General features: G+C 41.5%; 1 protein-coding gene and 1 gene segment (V, D, J or C); one reads left to right on the top strand and one right to left on the bottom strand.

Annotated features, from left to right (window-relative positions):
• Window positions 1-245: 245 nt before the first annotated feature.
• On the bottom strand, window positions 246-22,239 carry LOC124043460. The segment is given in 10 exon segments: window positions 246-2,396; window positions 3,149-3,192; window positions 3,584-3,624; window positions 3,709-3,739; window positions 4,424-4,522; window positions 4,650-4,970; window positions 7,132-7,455; window positions 8,063-8,200; window positions 20,831-20,890; window positions 22,051-22,239. Coding segments are annotated over 8 exon segments (1,029 nt in total).
• The window catches only part of LOC124043459 (semaphorin-4A-like), a 61,831-nt gene continuing 58,818 nt past the window's right edge, over window positions 19,862-22,874 (top strand). For 2 of the 6 annotated variants that reach the window (XM_046362072.1, XM_046362067.1), the window contains exon 1: window positions 20,898-21,209. The gene's annotated coding sequence lies outside the window, so the exon portion shown is untranslated. Of the gene's footprint in view, window positions 20,141-20,897; window positions 21,210-22,874 lie in introns of those variants that run through there. The other 4 variants (XM_046362069.1, XM_046362070.1, XM_046362068.1 and 1 more) reach the window with 4 other exon arrangements.

Here is a 22,874-nt window from a genome sequence, read left to right as displayed (position 1 = left end):
AGGTTAGGGCCGAATGAATTTATTTCAATTGAATGATTTCTTGACACATATGAAGTGTAACTCAGTAAAATCTTTGAAATTGTTGCATGTTGCGTTTCTATTTCTGTTCAATATAGTCACGTATGTTGCCTGAATCATAGTCAAAAGTTTTAAAAAAGAAAGAAAAATGTCAAACAAAAAAAGCAGACTAACTGAAAGTGTCTGTGTTCATTCGTTCTTTATTCAGGCTAACTGAAAGTGTCTGTGTTCATTCGTTCTTTATTCAGGCTAACTTGAGAAAAGTAACAGAAAATCCCCAAACTAAAGAAAGGAGGAGGGCTTTCATTGTGAAAACTGCAGTAAACCAACATTCAGAATAAAAGTGCTTTGAGAGATTCGGAGTGCTTCATACCTACTAGGAAGATGTTAAATGCAAAATGCATAAAACATGTGTTAGAGGAGCCTAGTGCTTCCATAAAGTGCTATCTATCCTTCAAGTACTGTCATGATGAAATGCTCTTCTTTCTCATCCTGTGTCACTGTCTCCAAACATCCAGTAGATGTGAGTGTTTACTTCAAATCTACCTGTCCTGTCACTCAGTCTGTAGTTTTTCTCCTTCCTATTCTAACATCAGGTAGGCTGGAGTTAACTATACAAACACATTAGGTAGGAAACTTCGTTAACCAAGTTATCTGTATCAACATTAAAAGTAGAACGGGCCTATATTGCCTCATGTTGTATCATACTGTAGAAGTGTATAATTGTGGGGGGTTTTCAGTTCACCTAAAGTCATAACTTTTTACTTACCAAAAACGACTACTGTCCTTTGTATTAAGAGTACGTTAACATTTCATTGTAACACTTTTATTATGTCTTGCCATTACTTACTTGATTTCATCATGACTGAATCCAGCTACACTTAATTGAAAACTACTAAATCTTATATTAAATCATGTGTGAATTGGATGGAATGCAGATCCTTGTCACTCATCGGCCAGACTGCTTTATTTCCCATTCAGAACTAAGTGGGAGCATAACTATTTTCAAATCCTTTAAAATACTGTTGTTGTAGAAAATGAACTGTTACAATAATAACAGCACATTCCATCTATTGCCTGAGTTTCATTCATTTCGTGAAGGCTGCTGAGGTTAGGTGATCGGATGGGAGCTGATAATCTTTTTACTTTCATGGTATGCTATCTAGTATATTGCACTATTGGGTGAAAAAGTCTGAATATAGAATCTGCTAGTGGTTTGTTATAAGCAAAGCGGTGTCTGTCCAAAAGCATATCATGCTCAGAAAAACCACTCCTCGCAGAGAAAGAGAGCGGGAGAGATATGCAGCTAAAGCTTAAACTACGGTGGTCAGCTTCTGTTCCGAAGGCTACAGTCCTACACATGTTACCTGTGACACTTTCTCATGTTACACAATCTGCAGTCTGTGCAGGAGCCTTCTCATTTTGGTCAGAGAAATTAAGACGTACACTTTGTCAAAGTGCGCTTGAGATTGAGAATTTTAACATTTTTTTGTTGTTGCATTCAAGCAAAGATTTTAAACATATGTTTTAGATATCTGTTCAAAAACAGAGGCATTTTTGGCCCTAAGGGTTCCAGGGAAATGGTAAATTAGAAAATAGGTGATAAAATGAAATTGAAAAAAAAAGACATTCATTTACAAGCCATATTGATTGATTGATTTGATTTTGGATAATACAATTCTTACAGTTGTAAAAATATAAAGAATCCCAGAGGATGACACACAATAGTGTAAGAACACTTATTTCCAATGTGGTCTTCTGTGTAGGACAAAAACAGGACACAACACAAGAAGATCCATGGAAATACATGGGCCAGTGGAGGCTGCTGAGGGGAGAACGGCTGATAATAATGTGTGGAACAAAGCAAATGGATTGGCATCAATCCATGTGTTTGATGGATTTCATACTATTCCACTCCAGCCATCCTCCCCAATTAAGGTGCCACCAACCTCCTGTGACATGGGCCTATGATAAGTCCCTAACTAGCCTACACCATAATAAATACACAATCCATACAAAATTCAAGAATATTCAGTAATTTTCCTATTTAGACCTGTGCACTTTTTCTGACGGAAGGGATCTAACCTGACCTCTGAAAGCCTTTCTGGACTGGGACATCTTAATGACTAATTGGAGACTACTCCACAGTTGAATTCCAATATAAAAGAAAGTACTTTGCAATTGCGGACACCGGCTCTTACTTTATACACAAATACATAAATAATCATCTGAAATGTTTTCAGTGGCAGTTCATAAGCATCTACATCATGACAAAATACAAGGAATTTCTATGCAATTTCTTTGTCAAAATCTGATTGGAGAACTGTATTTGTGCGTCTCCCAAAATTGATATGGTCCAAAGTCGCATACTGGACCTCCTGTGGAACGATCAACACCAGGGAGTTAATTCTCAAAGGTTCAGAAATAGGTACAGTATAGTTGTTTCTTTATATTCAAGTATACAAAACTGCTTTAAAACTTTATGTGGACTGAATTGGGGCAGCAATGATGCAAATGTAAACCAGGCTCTCATATGTCAGGATTCATACCATAGAAGTGATATTACGTCAGTCAATCAATACATTCACAATTGAGATAACTGAGTAATCTAAAACAATCACTCTAGGGGTGAAAGTAGGTTTAGCCACAATTCATTTGAGTTTGTTTACAAATATAATCCATGTACAAATGTCAATGTGTATTTACACAACCAGGTATATCACCTATAAGTACTGTATTTTCACTATACTTAACAAGTAATACACCAGTACGAGACATTTCAGAGCAGTATGTTCGGATCATAACATTCGTGTTTTTTCAACATGAATACACTATGGGGCCTTTCCTGAAAAAAATATTAAAATATGAACTAAAAACCATGTTCAATGGAAAATGTCAATATAACATGTTTATTTTTAGTCAAGGGCTATTGGCTTGATCTATTCCCAGTAAACCGTCCCCAAGAGTTAAATTGGGCCGAAATGGAGATAAAAAAAATGAGGTCCACCACCTTTACTATGTGAGAAAATCTGATAGCATGGCATTGGATTATAAAATCATGCAACATTAAAAAACAAACATTTAGCACGACCAAAAATCATAGTTTAACCCAAATACAATAGCTACTTACCGAGAACGATGATCTAACTGGCCTTCTTGCTTCTCCCCGTCTCCCTGCAAACGTCAGAACTCAGAACATAAACACCAATGCAGCCATGACATCCACCGACAAACTACTTCAAAAAGACCTGGAATCCTTCAATCAACCGGCCCTGCATACGCCATCAAGAGACGCTGTGGAAACTAAGGGTGTCTAAGTGCTACAATGGTACACAATGTGTTTCTCTACGACTTATTTTGAGCAATTTGGCAAACAAATAATATTGAATTAAAGCGCATTCAATCTATTTCAACTGAATAGTTAAAAAGATAATGAAAACGCTAAAACATTTCCGCCACTAAATACCTCCAAGTTGATAAAAGCCATCTTGAAACCCTTCTAAAGTAGTCGGCTGTTGAATTGTATTAATCCTAAAATGTAAAAAGAAATTAAGATAATAATTACCAGATTGATCCCGTTTGTTCTCAGTGCCTATGCCTCTTTGTCTGAAATTAAAACAGAGGATTTCACACTCTAGCAATCACAGGCTTCTCTATAATCCAATTTTGGAATGAATGTCCGCCTCAAACCTTGTATCTGCATCAATAACCACAGGATGCCCTATAGGAATAAACAATCAAAATAACACATTTAATATCCAGGTTGAAGAAAGCATCATGATTCAGTGATAATGTTTGTTGTCCATGGCCATTTGTTAACATTGACTCTCTGATCTCAAAAGCAGGTGGAGTAGACTGCTGTCTAAAATTAGCAGACACTTGCCATAAAGGTCACTGCTACCACTACAGAGAGCCTGACTTGTGTGAAAGAGGGGAAAGAGGAACAAAGTCAAGAATTATCAACAGATTTTAATTCTCAACATTCCTGTGCAAGAGAAAATACAGGCCTACGAAATCCGATTTTATTCCATTTCCTCAGAAAATGACCTAATGGAATAAAATATTTTTGCCCATATTTAGCCACCTATTCTATGGTGTAACAAAACAAAAGAACTTGACCCATATAGGTCTGACCACTGAACTGGTTTACCTACATGACTACCCATAACCATAGGCATCACAACGTGCACTTTAGTGTTTTGAGTGGATACTAGTAAGTTATTAAAAAAAGACTACATCTTGTAAATGTATATCCTGCAAATGTACCAATTGATGGGGCATGTTTCCCCTAAATTACAATGGTCATAACATCCTTTTCTGAGTACTATGGTATAAATTGTCTTGCACAAGATCATTTGGCGTTTGTTATACAGTATTGGCCCATTATCCATTGATTTGATCTTACCACGGTGCAGACACACAGCAATAGTGACAGCAACTATTATGGTGAGGAGAGCAGCTGCAGAGGCCCCATACATCAACATTGTGCACATGGCATTGGAATCTATGGTGAAAATAAAGACAAAGTCTAAATAAAGATAGTTTCAAGTTATATCATTGTTTTCAGTGTTAAATCCCTTACTGAAAGAACAGGTGCAAAAGCTTAGTAAATCTGGGTCTAATGCATTTACCATTTTGCTGCAGCAGTGTTTTGGTGATAGTTTTCCCCTCAAACTCCACCACACATGTAAACTCTGCTCGTCTGTCCCACTCCTGTGCCTGGACAAGAATCTGGTTCCTAGTGAACTCTGTGGCTGAATCACTGTTGTCTGTCCAGGTGGAGTCAGTGAGTCCACTCTCTTCTCTCCCGTCTATGAGCCAGAACACACGGACCTGAGACGGGACCACTTCCAACACCAAACACAGCAGAGGGATGAAGATGCGGTCAACCTCTGGCGAAGAGACGATTTGGATGGTTGGGGCTTTAGTGCTGTTCTCTACCCTTTCTCTCTCTAAGGACAAAATGGTCATCATTTAACAATTACATTCTTTAGAATTACCAACTTGGTTTTCCTCCCGGTAAACTGGTTGTTTAAAATAAAACAATGACTGGATTTATGATCAAAGAACATACAGCACACTACAGTTCAAACGTTTGGGGTCACTTAGAAATGTCCTTGTTTTTTAAAGAAAAGCACATGTTTTGTCCATTAAAAGAACATCAAATTGATCAGAAATACAGTGTAGACATTGTTAATGTTGTAAATGACTATCGTAGCTGGAAATTGCAGATTTGTTTATGGAATATCTACATAGGCTTACAGGGGCCCATTATCAGCAACCATCACTCATGTGTTCCAATGGCACGTTGTGTTAGCTAATGAAAGTTTCTCATTTTAAAAAGGGTAATTGATCATTAGAAAACTGTTGAAAACTGTTGTGCTGTTTAAAGAAGCAATAAAATTGGCCTTCTTTAGATTAGTTGAGTATCTAGAGCATCAGCATTTGTGGGTTCGATTACAGGCTCAAAATGCTCAGAAACAAAGTACTTTCTTCTGAAACTTGTCAGTCTATTCTTGTTCTGAGAAATGAAGGCTATTCCATGCGAGAAATTGCCAAGAAACTGAAGATTTCGTACAACGCTGTGTATTAGTCACTTCACAGAACAGCGCAAACTGGAGCTAACCAGAATAGAAAGAGGAATGGGAAGCTTGTGGAAAGCTACCCGAAATGTTTGACCCAAGTTAAACAATTTAAAGGCAATGCTACCAAATACTAACTGAGTGTATGTAAACATCTGACCCACTGGGAATGTGATGAAAGAAAAAAGCTGAAATAAAATCACTCAACTATTATTCTGACATTTCACATTCTTAAAATAAAGTGGTGATCCTAACCATTTTTTTCCCTACATCGTATAATAATAGTGAAGAAATCAAAACCATGAAATAAAACATATGGAATCAAGTAGTAAAAAAAAGTGTTAAACAAATCAAAATATATTTTATATTTGAAATTCTTTAAAGTAGCCACCTTTTGCCCTGATGACAGCTTCGTACACTCTTGACATTCTCTCAACTAGTTTCATGAGGAATGCTTCTCCAACAGTCTTGAAGGAGTTCCCACACATGCTGAGCACTTATTGGATGATTTTCTTTTACTGCAGTCCAACTCATCCCAAACCAGCTCAAATGGGTTGAGGTCAGGAGATTATGGAGGCCAGGTCATCTGATGCAACACCATCCCTCTCCTTCTTGGTCAAATAGCACTTACACAGCCTGGAGGTGTGTTGGGTCATTGTCCTTTGAAAAACAAATGGCGCTAACCAGACGGGATGGCGTATCGCTGATTCACGCAGTCTCCTCTGAACAATTGATGTTGAGATGGGTCTGTTCCTTGAACTCTGCAAAGCATTTATTTGGGCTGCAATCTAAGGTGCAGTAAACTCTAATGAACTTATCCTCTGCAGCAGAGGTAACTCTGGGTCTTCCTTTCCTGTGGCGGTCCTCACGACAGCCAGTTTCATCATAGAGCTCGATGGTTTTTGTGACTGCACTTGAAGAAACTTTCAAAGTTCTTCATGTCTTAAAGTAATGATGGAGTATTGTTTCTGTTTGCTTATTTTAACTGTTCTTGCCATAATATGGACTTGGTCTTTTACCAAATAGGGCTATCTTCTGTATACCACCCCTACTTTGTCACAAGACAACTGATTGGCTCAAATCCATTAAGGAATGAAATTCCACAAATAAACTTTTAACAAGGCACACCTGTTAATTGAAGTGCATTCCAGGTGACTACCTCAGTAAGCTGGCTGAGAGAATGCCAAGAGTGTGCAAAGCTGTCATCAAGGCAATGGGTGGCTACTTTGAAGAATCTCAGATATATATTTTGATTTGTTTAATAACACTTTTTTGGTTAATACATGATTCCATATGTGTTACTTCATAATTTTGATATCTTCACAAAATAAAGAAAAACCCTGGAAAGAGTAAGTGTCTAAACTTTTATCTGGTACTATATATATTGTTTAATTTAGATGTAACATTCCGTTTTGTGTTTATTTTTGAAAGGTTTATATCATTATATACATTTTAGTTGTTTAGCAAAATATATTTTTTCTAGGTTAGTAAACTTTGTAAATAAATATGAACATACAAGACATTCAATTACCTGTCAAAATAATAACCTTAGAACCATTGCCAGAGTACACCGTTTTGGAGTGAACAGCCAAACAGTAGTACATGCCAGAGTCGCTCACATTTGCATTGGTGATTGTAACGGAACATAGGTTGTCCTGTTCCTGGTCCGTTGAAATGTTATCAACCGTTAAGAGTGTACTCTTGCTGTGTGTTCCAGTCCTGGGGTCCACTTTTATCCAACTCACAGAGAAGCAGTAGGTGGTAATCTCACTCAAATGGCATTTCAAGGTCACTGTATCACCAGCTTTCACCATCACCACTCCAGGTGTCTGGGTTATAACTGATGCGTGTGTAGCTAAAAACATAAGTTGGAAGAACAAGAATATAACATATATTTAATCTAATTACTGTTTAGCATGTTTGGTGCGTTTTCATAACAGTCAACTTTTTTTCATGAATATACCAAGCATGGATGCCGAACAGAAAAAAAAGCTTAAATCACTGTCCACTTGTAAACAATTTGTCGAAATTGAATCTTATAGGCCTGCTTTGTCTAACCTAAGATGTTAATTATCTTGAAATTGCTTGATTATAACATGAACAAAACGACATTATAAAACAGGTTATAGAGTTAATGACGTACTGTATTTCAGATCACTGTTTTTACATTTACATTTAAGTCATTTAGCAGACGCTCTTATCCAGAGCGACTTACAACTTACGACTTACTGTTTCATCTCACATACAGGTAAGCAAGTTCATGAAAAAGTTATAACGTAGGCAGACTAGAATACTGTGGATATTTCTTGAAATAAATGAATGTAGGCCTATTTAGAGTAATGACGAAACAGTCTAAAGCCCTCACTGTCATCATGAGTTAGCGTTAGCCTAGCTGAATGTACCTTTTCTACATTAATTATCGACACATTGTCAACGTGTGCAGAATATAGTGTCATACTTGCCTTTCAAGACATAGCTCCAGCACAGCAGAAGTAGCAGGGGGCCTGGCATTTTAGTTTCACTCAATTTGAAGGGCATCATCACTTTGAGTCCGTTGAGCAACCTTTACGAGATGAAGATGTCTTGCCCATAGGCCGAGCCTACATCTCAAAAAGCGAGACCGCCGGTGACAACATTTCACCGGAAATAAACACATGAAAAGTCCTGCGTTATAACTCAAACTGTGAGCAAAAGAAGATAGGTCAGATTCCAGCAAAGACAACAACAAAACATGTTTTTCGAATGAATGCGAGAAGATTGAGAAGATTGCACCGACCTACCTTTTTTTCTCACTCTAAGAACATATTATTATAGGCCTAGTTTTCTGTGAAGTAGTACAGGCCGAAACTACCTTTTGTGAATTGTATTTGACATGGTCTTAATTCAATATTAATATTAGGCTATTTCATCATTATTATATTTGATCTTATCAATATTCCTCGTTTTTAAACAATGCATCGCTAAAAACGTTAGGTCAGAGGCCTGTATGACTATATAGTATTGGTACATAATAATAATATAGTTATTATAATTGTTAACATTGCCTAATTATCTGAACTTAATATAATTTACTTTATTCATGGCTCTGTATGCAACTAATGATGATTCCAAGCCAAATCCAATTTACAAATTTGCATTATATATTGTTTTATTTCCAGAAGGGAATAAAGAAAAAAGTAGAACAAAACAAGTTTAAGAGAAACATTACATGGCCTACATTCAAATACAGACAGTTACGTGCTTCATAATGCTTATTGTTGTCTTATATAACAAAACAACAGTTGCAATGTTTAATTTGAACACACTAAATTGGCTATAGTTCATATTCAAGTGGGGAAAAACAACATTGTATTGAATAGGCCTTGCCTATCATTGAAAAAAACGAAGAGCTACATACAGATCAAATGGCCAGAGTAACAATATATTCAGCCGTGTTTGTGCTTATGTTCCTGCCATTTATTTCTAACGTTGCTTGCCTTGATCTAACCACAAAGGGCGCAAGCGACGTTGCAACCCAGCGAGGAAAAATTGCTTGTCTCGGCGTCTACACAAACTACCTGTTTACCATTGTGGTTTCTAGACCACCAAGCCCATGGAAACTCTTTGAGATTGTCATGCACACTATGGTGTCATTGCTGAACATGTCAGTCGGAACATATGTCCGGAAATCGCCAAAGGAGTTTGACGAAATTACAATAAAATGTTGTAGGCTAAAACACAAGAGATGAATGGAAATTGCCGAAGTAAAACTGAAAATATGTCTAACGGAGAATTTTGTCTTCACGGTAAAGGCAAAGGCGGCATGGCGATGGAGCTAAATGCGTTGATGCTGCAGTCATGCGTAAAAATAAACGTTCGCAGTCTTGGTGAAAAATGTCAACATTTACAACACAACTATGCTATGAGTTTGTGGCTTTCAAGAGTTAATATTTTGCATCAAGTCTTTAATGCAGTGTTTGACGGATGAATTAATGATCAAGAGTACCACAATGGAAATAAGTCCCAGACTGTGTTATCCTCGTGCTTGTTTTTTTTTTTAATGGTCGAATGAATAAATTAAACTAAACCTGATGCTGAACTGTGAACTCCAATAATTTCCCCATAACATTCACGAAGATTCTTCTAGTTGTTAGGAATTCGATTAAAATAAGAAACATTTGGATTTACAATGATTAGGGGTGAACTTGAAGATATTTCAATCTATTTAAAAAAAAACAAGTGTTTTACCTTTATTTAACTAGGCAAGTCAGTTAAGAACGAATTCTTATTTACAATTACGCTGGGCCAATTGTGCGCTGCCATATGGTACTCCAAATCACAGCTGGTTGTGATACAGCCTGGTGTATGGATCAAATGCATTATAGACCCACACTTGGCACAAACAAGCGCGTTCAAATGCCAATGCCCGCGCGCCCTCTTTTGCTAAACATTTACGCACGGTGGTTAGGCCACCATTTATTTACCTTGTCTATCGAGTCGCAGACAGTCAGAGGACACTACCATGGCTTATATCCTATCAAAGACAAATTATAAACGTATAAATCAACAGCCTACTTAGCTACATTAATAACAGGGTATTTACTTTTAGATTGTAACAATTGTTTGGGTTTGCAAGCCTATTGAATAATGTGTTATGGCAACATGTACAGTTTATTTACCATGTCAGATAAAGTGTAGACTATGGACCAATATCTGAAGGAGCTGTCAATACACGTACCCCTCGATTTTGCATATTTGGAAATGGTGCAAAGACCTGCAAAAGTTTGTAACATTGCCATGCACACAAAGGGCTGTTCCGAGGTAGCTGCTGAGCCTAAAATCTGATTTTCCCACCTGTATTTGGGGAGTTTATCCCATGATTCTCCACAGATCCTCTCAAGCTCTGTCAGGTTGGATGGGGAGTGTTGCTGCAGAGCTATTTTCAGGTCTCTTCAGAGATGTTCAAGTCCGGGCTCTGGCTGGGCCACAAGGACATTCAGAGATTTGTCCCGAAACCACTCCTGCATTGTCTTGGCTGTTGTCCTGTTGGAAGGTGAACCTTCGCCCCAGTCGGGGCGCTCTGGAGCAGGTTTTCATCAAGGATCTCTCTGTACTTTGCTCTGTTCCTCTATCCCTCGATCCTGACTAGTCTCCCAGTCCCTGCTGCTGAAAAACATCCCCACAGCATGATGCTGCCACCACCATGCTTCACTGTAGGGATGGTGCCAGGTTTCCTCCAGACGTGACGCTTGTCATTCAGGCCAAAGATTTGTTTTCATCAGATCCGAGAATCTTGTTTCTCATGGTCTGAGAGTCTTTAGGTGCCTTTTGGCAAACTCCAAGCGTGCTGTCGTGTGCCTTTTACTGAGGAGTGACTTCCGTCTGGCCACTCTACCATAAAGGCCTGATTGGTGGAGTGTTGCAGAGATGGTTGTCCTTCTGGAAGGTTTTTCCCATCTCCACAGAGTGTCAGGGTTTGGCCAGGGTTGTTCCGGTTTTTGGCCTCTAGATGCCCCCATTGTGCCTTTTGACATTTTGTTTTCCCTTGATCCCCATTATTATTTGCACCTGTGCCTCGTTTCCCCTGATTGTATTTCAACCCTTTGTTTTCCTCAGTTCTTTGCTCTGTGTTTGTATGTTAGCACCCAGCCCTAGTACTCTGTGAACTCTTGTTGATCCCGGTGGACTCTCTTGTGGAATTCTGTTTTTTGTTCTTGTTTGTTTGTTTTTGAGTATCTTTTGAGGCTTTTTGTGCTTTACCTTCCACCTTGTGGATTTACCTTTTTTGTCTTGGAGGATTACCTTTGTTCTTGTGGAATTCCTTTTGAGGTTGTGGAGTTACATGTTTTCCTGAAGAACTTCACTTTTTACTTCATTAAATACACCGTCTCAAGTACTGCTGTGTCTGCCTCATCTTCTGGGTTCTGCCGACTATTTGTGGCTCAGTTGGTTAAGTGACTATTTCTCACTCCGGAGACCCGGGTTCGTAACCGGGTCCTGACAGAAACACAGAGCCAATAATGAACCCAGAGGCAGCCAGTTCCCAGGACCTTGTTGCCATGCTGTCCCACCACCAGGAGACTGTCCAACGCCATGAAGCCGCCCTGGTTCAGCAAGAGGCCTTAATGGCTAGACATTCTCATCTTCTGTCGGAGATGCTGACTTCCATAAAGCAGATATCTGATCGACTTACCCCGGCAACAGTTCCCGTCCCAGTACCTCAGATTCACGTACCCATGGCAGTTAACCCTCTGGCTGAACCTCGTCTTCCACCTCCCCAACGGTTCTCAGGTGATCCAAGTGCTTGTAAAGGGTTTCTCACCCAATGTTCTCTCTCCTTCGAGCTGCAACCCTTGTCGTTCCCCACCGACCGGTCTAAGATCGCATATATCATCACCCTGCTGTCGGAAAAAGCCCTGGCCTGGGCTACTGCTGTGTGGGATGCCCATAGTTCCTGCTGTGCCAGCTACTCTGCCTTTGCTGAGGAATTCAAACGAGTGTTTCAAGGCCCAACCAGTGGTCCTGACTCAGCCAAACAGCTCCTGACTCTCCTCCAAGGTCGGCGCAGCGTGACGGACTATGCCATCCAGTCCCGCACGGTGGCAGCAGCGAGTGGCTGGAACAACGAGGCGCTCACGGTGTGCTTTCTGAAAGGCCTTTCCGACACTATCCAAGATGAACTGGCCACTCGGGAACCACCAGACAATCTCGAGTCCCTGATCAAGTTGGCCTCACGCATTGACCAGCGTCTGAGAGAGAGAGAACTCAACCGTAGACCTCTAGCCCCTATCAGTCCCAGCTCCGAGTCCCCACCTTTATCCTCGCTGGCTCCACCGGAACCCATGCAGATTGGACGCATCTCCCAGGCTGAGAGAGACCGCCGGATGAGGGAGCGACGCTGTCTATATTGCGGCAAACCAGGCCATTTCCGTTCCACGTGTCCCGGGCTCCAGGGAAACGCTCTGTCCCGTACAGACCGGGGGGAACTGTAACGGGAAACATAACCTCCTCCCATCCGTCCAACTCCCGTCTGCTCATTCCAGTCACCCTTTCCTGGGACAACCACAAGCTTCACCTTCAAGCCTTGGTAGACTCTGGAGCCGCAGGTAACTTCATGGATGGTGTCTCGGCGAAGGAGAATGGCGTTCCCTCTGAACCTCTAAGTGACCCCATGAGGGTTACTACATTGGCTGGAAGCCCTTTGGGATCTGGACTTGTCACTCATGTCACTACCTCCTTGCGACTTTCAGTTTCACAACACCAGGAATTGATGAACTTTCATTTGATCTCCTGTTCCGAGTTCCCTCTCGTCCTTGGATACCCCTGGCTTCACAGCCATTACCCTCACATCGACTGGTCTGTGGGCACTATCAAGCAGTGGGGTCCTACGTGCCAAGCTACTTGTATTTTCCCGAATTCCCCGAGTTCTACTCCCGAGTCTTTAGAATCCATCGACCTGACCCGAGTTCCCGAGTGTTACCATGACCTCAAACTGGTATTTAGCAAACAGAGGGCCACCATGCTACCACCCCATAGACCTTATGATTGCCCCATCGAACTGTTTCCGGGCACTTGCCCCCCCAGGGGTCGGATCTTTTCCCTATCTCCACCCGAACGAGCTGCTATGGATACCTACATCAAGGACGCTCTGGAAGCAGGCCTCATGCGTCCATCGACCTCCCTTGCGGGAGCAGGGTTTTTCTTTGTGGCCAAGAAAGAGGGTGGATTACGTCCTTGCATCGACTACCGGGGACTCAATGCCATAACCGTCCGTAACCGTTACCCGCTACCCCTTATGGCCACAGCCTTCGAGCTGCTCCAGGAAGCAGTTGTTTTCACTAAGCTTGACCTGTGGAACGCATACCATCTTGTGCGGATCAGACCTGGTGACGAGTGGAAGACCGCTTTCAACATGCCTACTGGTCACTATGAATACTTGGTGATGCCCTTCGGCCTGACCAACGCCCCAGCGGTGTTCCAAGCGCTCATAAACGATGTGCTTAGGGATATGCTTAACATATTTGTGTTCGTTTACTTGGATGACATCCTCATCTTTTCGAGCTCTCTTCAAGAACACACTAAGCATGTCAGACAAGTACTCAAACGCCTCCTAGACAGCCATCTGTACGTTAAGCCGGAAAAATGTGAATTCCATTCATCCTGAGTACAATTCCTGGGATTTGTAGTGGAACCCGGTCGAGTCCAAATGGACCCCAGGAAGGTAGGGGCGGTAGCGGATTGGCCCACCCCCAAATCCGTTAAGGAAGTTCAGCATTTCCTGGGCTTCACTAACTTTTACCGCAAGTTCATCAAGAACTTCAGCTTGGTGGCAGCCCCTCTCTCAGCTTTAACCAAGGGTGGCAATGCAAAGTTTTTGTGGGGAAGAGAAGCTGAGACGGCCTTCCAAGGACTCAAGCAGCGCGTCCTCTCTGCTCCCATCCTGATACTACCGACTACGGATGAACCGTTTGTGGTGGAGGTAGACGCCTCAGAGGTTGGTGTTGGAGCTGTCCTGTCTCAGAGGGGTGAAGACAAGAAGCTTCATCTGTGCGCTTTCTTCTCACACCGGCTTACCCCGGCTGAGAGGAACTACGATGTGGGGGATCGTGAACTCCTAGCGGTTAAGATGGCATTGAAGGAATGGAGACACTGGCTCGAGGGGGCTTCTCACCCGTTTCAAGTGCTTACGGACCACAAAAATCTAGAGTATATCCAGCAGGCGAAGCGGTTGAACTCTAGACAAGCTAGATGGTCTCTTTTCTTCAATCGATTCCAGTTTATCCTCACCTATCGGCCCGGGTCGAAGAATCTCAAACCGGATGCCCTGTCCCGAGTCTACACTCCTGCCATTCGAGATGACACGGACATGCCTGTCCTTCCTGCTGCTAAGATCGTGGCTCCGATCTCGTGGCAAGTTGAGGATACCGTGAGACGAGCTCAAGCTATTGAACCGGACCCGAAAGGAGGTCCTGCCAATCAGTTGTTTGTCCCCAAGGCAATGAGGACTCAGGTCCTTCTGTGGGGGCACTCCTCTCGCCTCACCGGTCACCCGGGCGTAGGTCGCACCTTGGAGTTCATCCAGCGTAAGTTCTGGTGGCCTACCATAAGAGAAGACTTTGCCACTTTCGTCAATGCCTGCCCCGTGTGCTGCCAGGGCAAATCTTCTCACCTCCGCCCGCAAGGACTCCTTCACCCTTTACCTGTTCCCCACAGACCCTGGTCCCATATCTCGTTGGACTTCATTACTGGCCTTCCTCCATCCCATGGCAATACTACTATCCTAGTCATTATCGACAGGTTTTCAAAGGCGGCCAGGTTCGTCCCTCTGACTAAGTTACCTTCTGCCAAGGAAATGGCTGAGTTGGTAATTAATCATGCGTTCCGAGTCTTCGGCATTCCTCAAGATATGGTTTCTGACAGAGGTCCCCAGTTCGCCTCTAGGTTTTGGAAGGCCTTCTGCCAACTCATGGGGGCTTCTGCCAGTCTATCTTCAGGGTACCATCCGGAGTCCAACGGCCAAACTGAGAGGATGAATCAAGAGATGGAAACCACCCTCCGATGTATGACTCGTAACAACCCGTCCACATGGTCGTCCTTCATTGTTTGGGCCGAATACGCGCACAACACCTTGCGCTCCTCCTCCACTGGTATGTCCCCGCACGAGTGTCAGTTTGGCTATGCCCCTCCATTGTTCCCGGACCAGGAGGCAGAAGTCAGAGTGCCTTCAGCCTTGAAGTTCGTCAGACGCTGTCGGCTTATGTGGAGGAAGACCCGTCTTAATCTTATGCGTTCCTCACAGAGGTACCAACAACAAGCCAACAGACGTCGCCGTCCCGGGCCTACCCTGCGCCCCGGCCAGAGAGTCTGGCTCTCCACAAGAGACTTACCACTACGGGTGGAGTCTTGCAAGCTGTCCCAAAAATACATCGGTCCCTTTAAGGTTGCCAGGAGAGTTAACCCAGTTTCGTATCGCCTACACTTACCCAGATCCCTTAAGATTAATCCCACGTTTCACATTTCCTTATTAAAACCTGTTGTTTTTTCTCCCCTTGTCCGGGCAGACAGACCTCCCCCTCCACCTCGTGTCATTGGAGGCCAGCCGGCTTATACCATCCATCGGATACTGGATTCCCGCCGGGTGCAGCGGTCCTGGCAGTATCTGGTGGACTGGGAAGGCTACGGTCCCGAGGAGCGCTCCTGGGTTCCTGCCAAAGACATACTGGACCCTGACCTCATTTGTCAGTTCAGGGCCCTCCACCCTGAGAGAGCTGGTAGGAACGTCAGGAGCCGTTCCTAGGGGGGGGAATTCTGTCAGGATTTGGCCAGGGTTGTTCCGGTTTTTGGTCACTAGATGCCCCCATTGTGCCTTTTGACCTTTTGTTTTCCCTTGATCCCCATTATTATTTGCACCTGTGCCTCGTTTCCCCTGATTGTATTTAAACCCTTTGTTTTCCTCAGTTCTTTGCTCTGTGTTTGTATGTTAGCACCCAGCCCTAGTACTCTGTGAACTCTTGTTGATCCCGGTGGACTCTTGTGGAATTCTGTTTTTTGTTCTTGTTTGTTTGTTTTTGAGTATCTTTTGAGGCTTTTTGTGCTTTACCTTCCACCTTGTGGATTTACCTTTTTTGTCTTGGAGGATTACCTTTGTTCTTGTGGAATTCCTTTTGAGGTTGTGGAGTTACATGTTTTCCTGAAGAACTTCACTTTTTACTTCATTAAATACACCGTCTCAAGTACTGCTGTGTCTGCCTCATCTTCTGGGTTCTGCCGACTATTCGTGGCTCAGTTGGTTAAGTGACTGTTTCTCACTCCGGAGACCCGGGTTCGTAACCGGGTCCTGACACAGAGGAACTCTGGAGCCCTGTCAGGGTGACCATTGGGTTCTTGGTTACCTCGCTCACCAAAGCCCTTCTCCCCCAATTGCTCGGTTTGGCCGGGCGGCAAACTCTAGTAAGTCTTGGTGGTCCAAACTTCTTCCAATTTAGAATGATGGAGGCCACTGTACCTTGGGGACCTTCAATGCTGCAGACTTTTTTTGCTACCCTTCCCCAAATCTCGGAGCTTTACGGACAATTCCTTCGACCTCATGACTTGTTTTTTGCTCTGACACGCACTGTCAACAGAAGGACCTTTTATAGACAGCTGTGTGCCTTTCCAAATAATTTCCAACCAATTGAATTTACTACAGGTGGATTCCAATCAAGTTGTAGAAACATCTCAAGGATGATCAATGGAAACAAGATGCACCTGAGCTCAATTTCGAGTCTCATAGAAAAGGGTCTGGATACCTATGTACTGTAAATAAGATTTCTGTTTTTTATTTATGAAAGAAAAATAAATGTGCAAAAAATTCTAAAAAACTTTTTGCTTTGTCATTATGAGGTAATATATGTAGATTGAAAAACACATTTGATTAATTTTAGAATAAGGCTATAATGTAACACAATACGGAAGAAATTAAGCAGTATGAATACTTTCCGAATGCACCGTATATTGGAAATTCTGTGACTATTCAGTCAATAGCTTTTGAACCAAGCATGCCATGAATATGGTATATTCTGAATCAGGGGTGGATGGAGAACAATCCACACCTTAAAAATAAATACTCATCCTAATAATAATAGATTTCCGAATGCACTGTATGTTAAAAAGTCTGTGACTATTCAGTCAATAGCTCTTACACAAAACATGCCATGATTAGGACAATGATATTCTTGCTCCTACCTGACACGCAGGCGTCCCATCTAGACATCTGGAAATGCAAATGCGCTACGCTAAATGCTAATAGTACTAGTTAAAACTCAAACGTTCATTAAAATACACATGCAGGGTATTGAATTAAAGCTACACTCGTTGTGAATCCAGGCAACAAGTCAGATTTTTAAAATGCTTTTCGGCGAAAGCATGAGAAGTTATTATCTGATAGCACGTAACACCCCAAAAGACCCACAGGGGACGTAAACAAAATAATTAGCATAGTCGGCGCTACACAAAACGCACAAATAAAATATAAAACATTCATTACCTTTGACCATCTTCTTTGTTGGCACTCCTATATGTCCCATAATCACTATTGGGTCTTTTTTTCCGATTAAATCAGTCCATATATAGCCTAGATATCGATCTATGAAGACTGTGTGATCAACGGGAAAAAAAAGCGTTTTATAACGTAACGTCATTTTTTAAAATTAAAAAAGTTGACGATAAACTTTCACAAAACACTTCGAAATACTTTTTAATGCAACTTTAGGTATTAGTAAACGTTAATAAGCGATCAAATTGATCACGAGGCGATGTATATTCTATAGCTGTACGTCTGGAAATAATGTCCGGGTAAATCTCAACCAAAATATCCGGTCGGAGACCTGAAGAAATTGGCTGTCTCTTCTTCGTTTGACCAAGAAACAAAGCCTAGGCAAATGACAAGACTGTTGACATCGTGTGGAAGCTGTAGGAATTGCAATCTCGGCTCCAGGTCATTTGCTTTCCCATAGACAATACATGCAAGTGGCGCATTGATATATTTTCCAATTTTCAGTGATCAGATTGTCCTGCACTTTTCGATGAAACGCACGTTCTGTTATAGTCACAGCCGTGATTTAACCAGTTTTATAAACGTCTGAGTGTTTTCTATCCACACATACTAATCATATGCATATACTATATTCCTGGCATGAGTAGCAGGGCGCTGAAATGTTGCGCGATTTTTAACAGAATGTTCGAAAAAGTAGAGGGTCGACTTAAGAGGATATATTCTGAATCAGGGGAAGTTAAAAAAATCAGGGGAAGTAAAAAAAATTACCCCCCCTCAAAGAAAAATGCAATGAAAAATGTTATTGAACAACAACAAAAACATTCTCCATCCTCCCCTGATTCAGAATATATAACTATCATAGTCATGGCATGCTTTGTGTAAGAGCTATTGAGAGAGAACCAAATATCCACCGAATGCCCAATATAAAACACATTTTACCTGGGTCCAGCAATTATGCATGTGTTGTATCCTATACATAACTATGGCTAAAACTGGACCCCTCAAGCTAATAAAGCCTAAATGCCAGGATCAATACTTTAGATGACAATAAATAGACTGGTTTAAGAAGGAGCCAATAATGGACAGTCTAAACAAGCGGTGCAAGCGTTGTGTCAATAATATAGTACTAGGGGGTAACCCCCCCCCCCCCTGTAATTCACATTAAGACCACAAGATATTACCAAATAATTTACCCAACACTTTCTCTGGCTGACACTCATCTTGCTCAACCAAAAATGGCCTGTGTCATCACAACTTTTGGAGATATTTCAACAAAACGTGTGTGGTAAGTTGATCTAATTTATTTCAATTTAGAAAAAGTTGTAGATATATTCCACTGAAGTTTGATCTATAATTGTTTAAAAAATATATATATATAAAAGTAGGAAAGCCTTAAGATAAATAATATTTTTTTTTAGAGAGAACATTCTTGATATATTTTTACTAAAGTAATAATATGTTGGATGAGTGTGTTGAGGGCAACTCAAGGGTAACTGGCCCCTTTTTGGTTATGAATGGGTTTCTACCTGTCATTTAGACAATGACTAGGCCAGTTAGTGCTAGTTTATGCTAACTTGAATTGTGCTCCAATTTTACTTGGGATAGCTGTATTTGTTACCTATGTACAAGTTAGAATTGTTAAATAGCAGAGCATAAGAGAGTTGCCACATCAATGTTACGCTGAATTGATTAGTTAAGTTATTGTTATTAAATGTTATATTTCATTCCAATAGTATATTCAAATGAATATTGTTTTGAATTAATAAAAAATTATTGAAAACCTTTTGCTCCTGAATGTAATTTTAAAGACTACTTGGATCTAAGAACTTGCATTATTCAAATACTATTTAGTGCAAGTGTACTAATGGTGACATGTGCAACACCCCCCCCCATATTTTATTTAAATAATAAAATAAGACAACTCGACTTAGCTTTTACGTAGTACTTACTAAAGAAAAAAAGGGGTGGGGGGTGAGAGTATTTTTTTTTATACGCCCCTTTTCTAAAAACAACATTTAATGAAATAACTAAAACAATGTAGGCATTTATTTACATGACCTTTATCCGCATACCAATTTTTCTCCAAACGTTGCTTTTTTGTGTCAGCAATCAGAAATTGTTCTTAGTGTGGGCTAGTTACCCCCTATTACCCTAACCGTTTCGTCCTCACGATTATCCCTTGAGAAATACTTCATTGTGGATTTCCTCAGCATTGATAGGGCGAGATATGTTTTAGCAGTCGTTAAACTGCCTAGTTCAAAATTGCCGCCGGTATAGGCATGTAACGCCCATCTGACTATCCAAGATAGCGGCTGCGGTGGCAAATTTGTTTAAATTACATGAGAAAAAAAATATGGTCTGTTATAATAAGCGTTTCTCTTGTCTTTACCTTTAAAGACCTTCTGTAAAACCGTCCCAACAAGAAGGCTGAATGAAGGGCTTTCTATAATTTTCACCAGAGAATTGACCAGAGAGAGATTGACTGAAGATAAATTCTGTGGAGGGTGCAAGATCAAGTCATGACCAGGTAAAACTGATTTCTTTATCTACAGTACATGTCTGCACCTGTCATGAGCTCTGAGGCGCAGGGTTGCAGGCAGATGTTTGGTTGTTTATGCATCCTGTGCTGTGTAGGTTAAGTTGTGTTTTATACCCAGAAAGCGGGTCCACTCCAGCATATCAAGCAAATGAATGGCTTAACAATATGTAACTTTTTCCCAGGTAATTTATTTGCACGTTATAGGCTACACTCTGAGGTGGTTTCGCCTGCAAGGTATGTGTGCATAGCCTACCCAATGGTTTGATTTGTAATTAAAAGCTTAGGCTATGAGATGCTTTTCTGTCATTTTGTAGATATCAAGTGGCCATCACAGTTTCAGGTTTTGATCAATTCAATTTAGCTAGGCCTACCTAGTCAAATATATCCTACCGTAGACCTATTACAATCGGAATTGTTTTGTTTCCAAAAACGGATAGTCAAGTAATATGTCTGCCAGAATGCTCTGCTGAAGTTGATTTAGTCGTGGTTGATGCCAGTAAAAGCCAGACTGAGCTTTAAATTGACAACGGCATTGAAAAAAGTGTCAACGTGAATTGTAATGAAGGGAAAAGAAAATGTAATGATGTGACCTCAAGCCACATGCTGGATTTGATCGTATAGCCTACAATATTGTGTTTAAAAGCAGCAGAGGATAAAATACATGTTGGTTAGTCTTACCGGTTTTCCTCCTGTAGATGGCGCCTGTTGATCACCAGAGATCAGTCTACTAACAGCAATCTGTTGATCAACGGTGTGTGTTCACTTCGCTGAACAGGGGCAATACAATTGTATGGGATAATGCAGGCCAGTCAGACAGGCGTTTTTCATCTGGGAGCGCCTTGAGCAAATGTTTACGGTCAGAGTTTTCCTCTTGTGGGCACGATTTATTTCGTTCGTAGCGAGAAGAGAGCTTGCTACCTTAGTGGCGTAGGTAGGCTTCTACAACAATCAGACCGTCTACCTGAACGCAGGGGCGCTCTGGTTAGATCAACGGGAGGGATATAAACGCACAAACACTCGGTGAAGGTACACAAATCTTCTGCAGTTTGAGATGTGGGTAAGAACGCTGTGTCGAGTATGGCATTTTAGTAGCTTTTGTTCAATTCGTTTGCACAACACGTTAAATATAGGCTCTATAGCTAGTTAGCTACTTTAAATGAGCACATTTCAACCAGCACAACGAGAATGTCGTTAGCCTGCTAACGTTTGCTAGCTCACACTTTTTTTCAGTGAGTGTTTTGATTGCAAACAGCCCATGTTATAGCCAGCATATGGCAGCCTGCACATGCTTCTGTCATTTGCGTCGAAACGGAACAAAACATCCGATGCACATGTGTGATAATGCACGGTTGTTGTATTTTGCAAATGAGTCCGAATGACTTTTGCGCGCTGTGTACGTAGAGAACGCAACAGTTCTGGGCTGAATATGGGAAAACACGTGCTTCTCTCTCTCTGCCTGTGGCGGAGTCGCGCTGTGGAATGTATTGACTGTTTTCCCCTTGCACTTGGTTGTTATTGTAACGTTATGCAACCTGCTTTCAGCGTTGCCTCTGGAATTCAACGTTTGTGGGTGTTGGGTAATATCAGCAATAGTCTCTGGCGCACAACCTTTGCCCTGTCTGTTTTCCCGGCAACGTTTCCAACCATACTCATAACATGGCGAAACGTGTTACGATTGTCTACACTCGGTCTCAAACGCGAGTCTTACCCCCTGATTCCACTGCTGCACAGAGATGGAGAATAGGCTACATCTGTGTAACAAAGTGATTTGAATGCCTTTTTGTAATCCTGTGATAGACCTAATGCCAAGGGAAAGCCATGCTTGGCTGCAAATAAAGGCAAGGAAGTCATAATTGACTGACTATTGTCTTTATGGAGAGGGAGGGTCTTGCTCTTACCTATTGAGGTGGAAAATTAGATAATGGTTGAAGTGTGCGTCAAAGGGGCACAAACTATTGCTTCTGCCCTTTGAGGAGGAATTCCACAGCTCTTGAAACCAAAGCTTGCACAACAAAATCATCTTGTATGAACTCTGCTTCAGCCTCAGGACATGCTTGCTGGTGCTTTATAACCCGGCAGGTAGTCGTTGTCCAACCCTTTTATCTGACAGTATTGTTCATAAATGGGGGATTTTCCCTCAGATCTTTGTAGCATGCCTCAATGAGTAATGTTTGATAGCAGGTAAAGGGGTGTGGTGGGCAGAAGTGCTGGTTTGTCTATTTAAGAGAGGCTTTGTATGCTTCATTCTCATTCTCACACGTCTCCAGGCAGTCGTCTGTCAGCTGTGTACAGTCTTGTATCATTAACCTTTTTTTAATTGACTATAGTATTTGTTTATTAAAGTGGAACTGACATAATGCCATCAGGTTGTAAATCACAGCTGGCCCGGTACATTGTTTGCTGCCTCAAGCCAATCGGGATACACTGTTTCAGTTTTAATACTTTGGACAAAAGAGGTTGAATGTAACGAAGGCTGGGAATGTCAATACAATCATACTAGCATAGGCAATGATGACAAGTCAGTCATAATGTGGCTAATAGGATAGCTTATCTATTTATCTATTGATTTATTTAGCAAGATAAAAACACAGAGCCTAATGTTAGCTATAAAGGCAACATGTAAAGTGTCGGTCCTGCGTTTCATGAGCTGAAATAAAATAACCCAGAAATGTTCCATACTCACAAAAAGCACATTTCTCATGTTTTGTACAGAAATTTGTTT

The sequence above is a fragment of the Oncorhynchus gorbuscha genome, linkage group LG09 (assembly GCF_021184085.1).
Source record: "Oncorhynchus gorbuscha isolate QuinsamMale2020 ecotype Even-year linkage group LG09, OgorEven_v1.0, whole genome shotgun sequence".
NCBI classification, from domain to species: domain Eukaryota; kingdom Metazoa; phylum Chordata; class Actinopteri; order Salmoniformes; family Salmonidae; genus Oncorhynchus; species Oncorhynchus gorbuscha.
Note: the sequence above shows the minus strand (reverse complement) of the source record. Positions and strands in the feature narration are given on the sequence as shown.